The 9,968-nt window shown below is 42.5% G+C and overlaps 1 protein-coding gene and 1 non-coding gene across 2 annotated transcripts; both read left to right on the top strand.

Annotated features, from left to right (window-relative positions):
- Positions 1-205: 205 nt before the first annotated feature.
- Positions 206-2,909, top strand: RPL37 (ribosomal protein L37). Its single transcript, XM_060146039.1, has 4 exons — positions 206-334; positions 1,069-1,204; positions 1,449-1,533; positions 2,793-2,909. The coding sequence occupies exons 1-4, from the start codon at positions 332-334 to the stop codon at positions 2,860-2,862; spliced, it is 294 nt and encodes a 97-aa protein (XP_060002022.1). The 5' UTR covers positions 206-331; the 3' UTR covers positions 2,863-2,909.
- Positions 2,637-2,712, top strand: LOC132518947 (small nucleolar RNA SNORD72). The gene has a single exon (XR_009540060.1). It is a non-coding gene; the product is annotated as a small nucleolar RNA SNORD72 (small nucleolar RNA).
- Positions 2,910-9,968: the final 7,059 nt, after the last annotated feature.

Here is a 9,968-nt window from a genome sequence, read left to right as displayed (position 1 = left end):
CTCCTAGCAACCTCTCAGCGATGATCAGCGTCAGCCAAAAGCTTCCGGCGGGACTGCGGAAGAAACTGGCGAAGAACCCCAGTCCCAATCCGAACCCTACACAGACGCCCACCCCGGACCCAGAAAACTGTGAGCCCCGCCCCTCTGAACCTTCTATTGGCCCCGCCTGGCTCGGGATCCTCCTCTCGACTCCACGCACGCTGCAGCAACGGACGCTTGAGAGCGGTGCACCGCGTCCCGCCGGAAGTACTTTCCTGGGCGGAAGCTTCTGAGCGCATATAGCGGAAGTGCCTTCGAATTAGCTCTCTTTGGTCTCGGCGGCAGAAGCGAGATGGTGAGTTGTTTGCGAGGGCTGTCGGAATCGGCTTCCATCCTAGCGCCCTGCGACGCGTTCCTTGCTATCCGTAGGGGCCCGGCAAGGTTTCCGATAAGGGGAGCCGGTGGGCAGGAAAGGGATATGCGGTGGCCCTCGAGAGGCAGAAGAATGGCTCCTATCTGTCTGGGAGTGCGGGGCCTGCAGTCGTGGAGCTGCAGCTGCTCTAGGCACCTTGCTTTTGTCTTACCTTTGGGGAGCCCGCACAGCCCTGTCCGCCTATGGGAAAGGACAGAAGAAGCATAGTTTGAGAGTGGCTCTGTACGCCAAGGAATCGTTGGCGGTGGTCTCTGGGCGGGAGCTCTTAGATTTTGGAGTCGGGGTGGTAGGAAAACCACGTTATCTCGTCTTTTGCATTATATATATATTTTTAATAATGTAGCGGATTTCAAAACACAGCAGCTCTTGCAGGGGGCATTAGATGACGTGAAATTCCGATAGAGGTCTCTGATTTAGCATTTAAGGAAAGTCAGACTTTTCTATGTTTATAGCATTTGAATTCTTAATACATTGCAGTCGATTTGAAAACATGTAAATAAAATAAATACACCACATTTTAAACAAAAAGAAAAGTCAGACTCCCACAGTTTGAGACCTTGTGGTTGTCATGAAATCTTATCAATAGTTTCTTTAACTGAAAACGTAGGAACGTGTGTAGAAATTGCTAGATTGAAGAATCGTCTGTCCCCTTGTAGACGAAGGGAACGTCCTCGTTTGGAAAGCGTCGGAATAAGACGCACACGTTGTGCCGCCGCTGTGGCTCTAAGGCCTACCACCTTCAGAAGTCGACCTGTGGTAAATGTGGCTACCCTGCCAAGAGGAAGAGGAAGTGTAAGTGCATGTTTACTAAACTCTGATAAGAGTGTATCATGGCGTTGAGAATTCTCCCGTGTTTGTTTTGTACCTCATTGGGGCATGACTGAGCATTTGGGGGCCCCTAGCAGAATGGGGCATCTGTATAGCGATGAAGTGGGGTTAAAACCCAAGGCAGGCATTTTTAAGTATATTGACCGACAGAGCTTACAAGGTGTGTGGGGAAAACCGTTTACAACCTTCACCTGAATGTGTGTTTTAGATAACTGGAGTGCTAAAGCTAAAAGACGAAATACCACCGGGACTGGTCGAATGAGGCACCTAAAAATTGTATACCGAAGATTCAGGTACAGTTTTTATGTTTCAGTTGTAGTTGGTTCTGTGAGCTTGCATAATTATCCTCTCAAATACCCTGGTTGGTGGGATGAGGTGTTAGCAAGGGACTTTTTTCTTCTGCCACCATAAGCTTCAGATCAGTTAGTTTAGATCTTGTGAATCTTTCAGTAAACAGTAGTATGAATTATGCATGCTGGGGCTTAGTTGGAGCTAGACTCCAGAAAATGTGATGACATTTGTTAGCATACCTACATTTCACTTTCCTACCAAAATTTGTCAAGATAATCGTGCATAAAGGAGACTTTGGGGTTTTGTGGCTTTGGGCAAGTGTGCTATAGAAAACTGTCAGTTGCTATTGCGTTTGTGTAGAAAGAAATTTTGTAGTCTTGTATTACTTAAAGACAGGCCTTAGAGTTTTAATTTCAGCCCCCATCTAGACGAAACAGAAACTGCATTTTAGTGGTAGCTTTTGAGGGGTTAACCCATGTAAGGTTTCAGCTGAGGTGATTTCTTTGTTGGGGAGGGCGGTTGTCTTGTGCAGTGTAGGATATTTAGCAGAATTTCTGACCTGCTGAATTCCAGGTTTTCAAATTTTAAAAAACCTGAAGACAGTTTGGGGGTTTGTAAACACAACACCCTTAGATGTGCTTGTGTTCATTTGCTAAAGTGACCTTTCTGTGCACTTTGCGCTTCATAATGTGTAAGACTATTATACAGTAGTATAGGCTTAGGATTCAGTGGTCTGCTAGTTCAATGTAAGAGTTAAGAGCATGAAGTGAAGCCAACTTTAACCTGTCTGTCCCTCAAAAGAGGGATAACGGTACACTTCAAGTAGGTGTTAATATTAAATGAGTTACGTTATAGGGTAGTTAAGCAGTTGAGAAAATGTCTACCATTAAACACATTGTTTTTCCTTGGCTAAAGGAAAGTAGGATCTCTGGCTCGTAATTTAAGAACTCGTTTTCACAAATGCCTTAGGAGTCTTAAGTGGTGGGGAAATACTGGCCCAGTGATCAGTACAACCAAATATGTTGCCCTTTTTTCTTTTTTTTCCAATTAAAGTTATCTGTGTTCCTGAAATGGCTACCTTGAAGCAGAAGGAAGTAAATACTGCAGCTTATCAGTGATGTAAAATGAAATGTCTGAACATATGAATTCAATATTGATTTCAGATTTAACTGAGATAAGCTCATAAAAATCTGTTATAGCAAAAATTAAAATGTATGCATTGGCATTGCTGAAGTAACTGTTCTTGTTTTTAACGGTGCAGGCATGGATTCCGTGAAGGAACAACACCCAAACCCAAGAGGGCAGCTGTTGCAGCATCCAGTTCATCTTAAGGATTTCAATTATTAGTCACGCAATAAATGTTCTGGCTTTGAAAAACTGTCTGGTGTGCTAAGGTATTTTTAACAGGCTTGTATCAATGATTTGTATAGGTTTGCGAATGGGACAGCTTAAAATCAGATTTACTTGTTAAGTGGCTGTTTTGGAACAGTAACTTTTGAACTGGGTTGTGATACTGCTTAAGAGGACAAGGAACAAGTAGAGTTCCAGGATTCCTTCAAGCAGACAACACTGGCATATGATATGAAGAATACAGTGAATTTACATAGTACAATTCTTAGTACAACACATATGGATATTTAAAATGTTAGAGTGAGTGAAAGAGCATAACTTAATTTCTTTTAGGAACATCTATGGTCTTTGGGGAGTGGTTATCAATCGTTACGATAGGCTTTGGAGTACCGGTGAGAACGTGAAGGTTAGGAGTTAAATGAACTCTATTTTAGAAAGGTGATTTTTTTCTTTTTTCTTAAAATGTTTACTGGAGTATAGTTGGTTTACAATATTGCGTTAGTTTCTGGGGTATAGCAAAGTGATGCAGCTATACATACACTTTTTCAGATTTTTGGAAAGGTGATCTTAACTGTTGCTCGGCACCTAGGTTATAGGCTGTGCATGCCATTTAAGGTGGTCAGCTAAGTGAAAAACTAAAGCAACCTGCTCAGTGTGAGTCAACAATAAAATATGGAAGAAAGTTTGTAGGGCCACGGGCAAATACAGTGGATTGAGTAGAACGTAAAGGAAGGCCAAGTATAAACTTATATTTGTAGGCTAAAGGCAATGATAAATAGATCCCTGGAATTATTTTAACCCTTAGCTGGGTGATCATTGATTTTCGGTGCTCTGAATTTTTTTGCCTTGCTTTCCCAGTTCTAGTGTTACTGCCATTTGAAATGAAGACAAGGCTGACTTTGTTGGACTGCTGAATGAGAGAATAGAACATTAATTAAACAGCATAAGTGTTGGAACAACTAGCATAAAATAGCAGTGTGGCCAAGCTGTGCTCTCCTAGCTTTTAGCTTCCCATTGTATTAAGTATAACGTCCTTAACCTGACCTTGAAGGGGTCTTCATGATCATCACTGCCTCACCAATCTTACCTTTAGAATGCATTCCCAAAATTCTAGCTAATTCCTTTCCTCCCGCTTTTTTCCTAACTCATCCTTCAGGTCTTAGCTTACATTTAACTTCTACAGAAGCCACTGCTGATCTAAATCTACATTGGGCTTCCTCCCAATATGTGAGGCTCAACATAATGACTTGGTACTCTGTACTTTAGGGGTGCATAATTGAGAGCATGGTTCCTGGATCCAGCTGACATGTGATTTTACTGCTGTGCCTGTGCCGCAGTTGTGAGCTGGAGGTCTTAACATTATGGGCTTCCGAGTTCAGTGAGTGAAGGTGCTTCTACAGTGGCTGCGGCCTAAAGTTGGTATAGTAGGTTCAAGTTTATGAAATTGCTTTTGACCTACAAAAATAGTGGTTTTAATATATTTTGGCTTCAGAGTACTGAAATAATCTAACTTGGTGTTGAGATCTTTCTGAAATCTTCCAGTGTTACTAATGGTTGATTCCTGAGTGATGGAGAGGCCCATTAAGATAGGTAATGCCCAGGATGGAATAAATATTAGGCCTTGAGGTGAATGGGCACTGACCTGAAGACATGGAATTTCTAAATCCTGGGCCAGAAAACAATTGGCACAAAGGGGTTGTGAGAGAGGTGGGCAGTGATGCATTAAGAAAGGCCTGTGTATTTGAGTGTAAGGGGAGCTTATTTCTTGTTTGCCAGTGCCTATGACCGTTGACAGGTTGGGTTTCAGTGGGAAATTGTCTGATGCAATGGTAAGTATCTCCATAGATCTTAGGTGGCTCACGGACCAATTGAGGCTGCTCCAGTCACAGGTAAAATTAATCTTAAGACTCAGGGAGCAGCAGTGTGAGAGAGATGGAGCTGGGTTAACACATTCAGTACAGAATGCAATCAGGTGGATTCAGTTCATTGAATACTAGTTTGCAGGAAGTTCACATCTGACGTATCTCATGTCCTGAGGGTCAGAGTTGGTTTGGACAGTGGGCCTCAATCTGACAAAAGATGCCTAGGGCCAATGCCACAACTAAAGAATTTGTGTTTCTTGGGCAGAGGATACTCAGGACCAGATGTGTGTCACCAAAGGGTATCTGAAGTGAGACCCAGGAACATGTCTTAATGTTTTGTGTGTTTGCTTGGCCTTTCAATCACAGATACTGTGGTTTGTCAGGTCTAGAGAAGGTGAGGGGGTTGGTAAGAATCTAGAGGGGTGAGGATGATCAGATGTGGAAGGTCTTGAGTATTATACTAAGGAGTTTGGACTTTAGCTTGAAGCAATGATAAATCATTGGAAGGTTTTAAGCACACACAATGGCATGATTAGTTATTAGCAAGATTAATACGGTGATGGGAGGTGATGGTATGGATGTGATACGTTTTGAAGCTGGAAAACCAGGCAACAGGTTCTTAAATAGTCTGAAAATCGTGAGGTTGTGGACTAAGGTAGCAGTGGGGCTGGCAGTAGGGGGGATGTCTCTACTGAGAACATGTAAAACTTGAATCAAGGGAGTAGCTTCCAAGCCCCCTCTTCTGTATCAGGCTGTGTGAGGCTTCCATGAGATCACATATATAAAAATATAGCGGGACTTCCCTGGTGGTCGAGTCGTTAAGACTCCATGCTCTCAATTCAGGGGGACTGGGTTCAATCCCTGGTCAGGGAACTAAGATCCCACATACTGCAACTAAGCCTGCGAGCCGCACCGGAGACCCAGAACAGTCAAAAATGAATAAAAAAATAATAATAACTTAAAAAACAGCATTGTGTCTAGTGCGGTAGGCCTCAGAAATATTGGAGGTAGGAATCTTGGATGTTTTGGACTAGGGGGCAAGGAGGTGGTGCATTCACTGGGAGGGAATATAGGGTGGAGGCAACAAGGGGGAAAATTAAAGTTAGGTTTTGTTGCCTGTGCGATACCAAGAGGAAGTACATTGGAAGACGTGAGTAAGCCTGGTGGCCGTTGAAGTGTAAAACCTGGGCTAGAGGTCTGCATTTGGAAGTAATGAACAGAGTTGTGAAAGGGAACTGATTTAGGGGTTAAAATGGTGAAGATAATTTAAATGGAGGTATGAGGTGATGGTGAGACCTGGTAGGCATTTAGAAATGATGAGAAAAAAAGGACTTCCTTTTTTCTTTTTCTCTTTTTTTTTTTTAAGGACTCAGTTTCTTGACTGATGAACTTCAGTAAACCATCCTTGACTCAGTAATGGTTGAAACCATTTGAAAATACAGATACTTAGAAAGAAAAGACAATTTGGAGAGGCTCAAGGAAAGATTTGGGGAGATGTCCATAGGAGACACGAGGAGAGAGAGTGGTTCATTAATTTGTTCAACATAATACATATGATGATGCTACTATGTGCTAGGCAATGTTAGAGATACAGTGGGAGCAACAACCAACATGGTTGAAGTTGACAGTTGACTCTAGTGGTTGCAGAAATAGCCCAGGAAGTAGGATAGGGTTGAAACCAAGTATTGTATGTGGCTGAAGCCAAGGAGAAAAAGATTTTAAAATTAAAAAAAAAAAAAACCTTCCAGGATTTGCAAAATTTAGGTTAGTGTTTACTTCCATAAACCTTGTTTCAATAGAGCAGCAAGAACAAAGCCAACTTGCTAGAGGTTCAGGGGAGATTGGGCAATGAGAAACCAAGAGTTTAAAATTAAATATACTTCTGGAAGAACCTAGATGTTCTATGATTCCCTTTCATTTCTGTTGATACAGTGCCACTTATGAACCAGATCTAGTGACCTCTATGTGCCAGAAGCAGTTCTAGGCCAAGGAGATACAAGTGGAAAACAAGGCAGACAAGGGTCCTTGTCTGACAAAGATTTCAATATAGCGCGCGTGCGTGCGTGCGTGCGTGCGTGTGTGTGTGTTGGGGGTTGACAGACCTAGAACAGGTAAGCAATTTCGGGTAGTGATAAGTGCTGTGAAGACAAAGATATAAAGAGTGTGATAGAGTGGGAGTGGAGGAACCTTTAGAAAGGTGGTCAAGAAAGTTAAATTATGGGAATTCTTTGGCGGTCCAGTGGTTAGGACTCTTCACTGCTGAGGGCCCGGGTTCAATCCTTGGTCAGGGAACTAAGATCCCAACCCTAACTTTTACCAAGTTAAATGATAAGGAGCTTTCTCTTTCTCATTCGTACTACATATGGATTGTATTTCATTCTTTTGTGTTTTTTTTTCCTCAAAACAAAAGGTAGTTCAGATCATAATCTAAGAGAAGCACAGGGCAGAGGCTATCAACCTCAGGAAACAAGAATGGAATCTGAAGCAAAAGCTTCCTTGTATGGTAAGGTAGAGGGATGTCTTGTTCAAAGAAAATACCAGTGAAAAAAAAATGGTTCTCATGTATGCAGGTGGCTTGTAGATTACCACAGGCATGGTATGTTGACTGAGGTAAAAACACAGTTCTTATTTTTGTGTCCTCATCTTTATACAGTGGAAATATGGTCCTGTGCCCCAGGATGAAGACTTGGTCTGACCCTTGTTTTTTTGGGTTATTCACAGATAACAAAAAATATCCTCCAGTCATGATTAGTTGTAAAAAGTTTTATTTCAGTAAGTTATTTTTTTATTTCAAATAAAATTTCCAGTCCTTTGTTATAGTCAAACTTCAAAATTGACTTAACCTTATCTCACATCTTCCAGCTTGGGCCTCCTTTGGGTTGGAGCCAGCAGTGGAGAAGGGGGCATGGTCCCTCTGATCTCAGCCTTCTCCCTGTATACATTCTCTAGGGCTTGTGAGCTGCAGTTGCACTCCTCAGTGGGGTTAAAGAGTAGACAGGAGGAGGAAGGAGAGGTGGGGGGTTGGGGGCTGCTTCTTCCTTGGGTGGGTGGGTAAACAATGTCTGGACCCTGCAGATGATTAAACTTTTCCTCTCTTGGGCATTTGTATGACCTCTCCTGTAGTTCCCATCTTAATTCAGAACAGTCTTTTGTGATTCCTTCCTAGCCCCTAGGATCCAACCTTTTTCTCCTGAGGTTTTCTCTACCTCTGAGGGCCCTACGGACAGGATTCAAAATTATCCCATGCTGTCCCTCTCTCCTGAGTGGCCCACATCTTGTCCACAGGAAACATTCCCACCTCCCTGGCCTGAACAAGTTCTTAAGTGCAGGGAGATCTCAGGTAGCAGCACTTTCCTGGCCCCCCACCAAAACAGTTGCAGGAAGCAAATTTTAAAGCTCTCTGAGTGGTTCCTTTGAAGTTTCCTTCCCTAGGTTTAGAGCTACAAGGTAGTAACCCCCTTTTCCAAGAAGGTTGAGTTGAATACTTAAAACTCTTCAAAGAAATTTCTTTACCAGTCTTTCCCTTGGACCCCTCTATATCCTTGATCTTGCTGAGGATTCTAAAGGCTGTGACCAGATGTAAACTATTATAGAATGGATGAACAACAAGGTCCTACTGTATAGCACAGGGAACTATATTCAGTATCCTCTGATAAACCATAATGGAAAAGAATATTAAAGAATGCATATATATGTATAACTGAACCACTTTGCTGTACAGCAAAAATTAGCTCAACATTGTAAAACAACTACAATTTAAAAAAAATGTTTCTTGTATACATTTCCTGTGTGTGTGTGTGTGTGTGTGTGTGTGTGTGTCTGTCTGTCTGTCTGTCTGTCTGTCTAGTTTGGTACTTCGGGCCCACTGCAGTGAAAGCGCCAAGTCCTAACCACTGGACCACCAGGGAATTCAGAGCCCTAATCTAATAGTGTTGCATTTATATAGCTCTGCAAATAAACATCTAACACATGTAAAAAGTGTGATTTGCCCCCAAAAATGTTTAAAGTGATTTGGACTCTAGAGTTATGTGGAGGAAATTAAGGCCTTTAGGGGAAAGGTCTTTTGTAAAAAAGACAACTGATAAAACGGTATTGGAGAAAGGTCCAACTTCCTTAAGTTACGGCAAGTGGTAGAGGTGGCTGAGGAAGAAGCAAATGGGATTAATACCAGGTGGCCAATAGTTCTGTTTCAGAAACACGACCATCTTGGGCAAATGGGAGGAAGGATGGCTTGTCAGTAAATGGAGTGGAGAGGGCATAGTCAGAGCAGAAACTTTATGGTCCCTGATTTGCAGGGGAGCAGCCCTCAGGAGAAGCAGCTCCCCAAGGTAGGAGAGAGACAGGAAGACTCAGAGGGAAGTACTGTTCAATTAGGATGACTGGAGAGAGAAACCTCTGGGAACATAGATCTCTGAGGTAGCACAGCATGGCACAGTGCTTTTAAATTTGCAAGAGACCTGAGATGATGTAATAAAACTCCTTTATTTTGGAGAGGAACAAACTAAGGCACAGAGAGATGGTGAAAGGTATATATTTTCTTTTTCTGGTAATAAGGATTCTGACAATAGTGTTATTGGAATGCATTTAATTAATACAGACATTGTACAATGTAAGATTCCTTTTGTAGAAAATTTGTCTTTATTAAATAGAATACTTACTCATCTATGGCCTAGGTGTGGAACCACAGTGCTAGTCATACATCATATAGTACAGACATTAACATATGTAATTTTAGCACTGGATTAACTCATTAAAGGTAATAGCAAGCTATTTTACGGTCATAGGGATCAGAGCAAATCTGCCCTTTCCTGATTCCTGCCCTCCCCCCCAAAAAAAAGTCCTATGAGAATATACTACAGTTTTAAATTTTTGAACAGCTCTAAATTTTGAATAAATTTCACATTCATCAGAGACAACTCTTCGAATCTAAGTAGATGAACTATAGGCAGATTTAAAGACTATCACATGGGACTTCCCTAGTGGCGCAGTGGATAAGAATTCCAGTGCAGGGGATACGGGTTCAATCCCTGGTCTGGGAAGATCCCACATGCCGCGGAGCAACTAAGCCCGTGTGCCACAGCTACTGAGCCCTCGCGCCTAGAGCCCATCCTCTGCAACAAGAGAAGCCACCGCAATGTGAAGCCCGCACACCACAACGAAGAGTATCCCCTGCTCTGCACAACTAGAGAAAGCCCACGCAGAGCAACGAATACCCAACACAGCCA

This window comes from Lagenorhynchus albirostris, chromosome 3, assembly GCF_949774975.1.
Source record: "Lagenorhynchus albirostris chromosome 3, mLagAlb1.1, whole genome shotgun sequence".
Classification (NCBI taxonomy): Eukaryota; Metazoa; Chordata; class Mammalia; order Artiodactyla; family Delphinidae; genus Lagenorhynchus; species Lagenorhynchus albirostris.
The sequence above is the reverse complement of the archived record's forward strand: the minus strand, read 5'-3'. Positions and strand labels throughout refer to the sequence as shown.

Bases quoted from the DNA above. Each gene is read 5' to 3' on its own strand.
- RPL37 (XM_060146039.1), top strand. The intron at 1,205-1,448 runs GTAAGTGCATGT...TGTGTGTTTTAG, and splicing joins TGCCAAGAGGAAGAGGAAGT to ATAACTGGAGTGCTAAAGCT. The intron at 1,534-2,792 runs GTACAGTTTTTA...TTAACGGTGCAG, and splicing joins ATTGTATACCGAAGATTCAG to GCATGGATTCCGTGAAGGAA.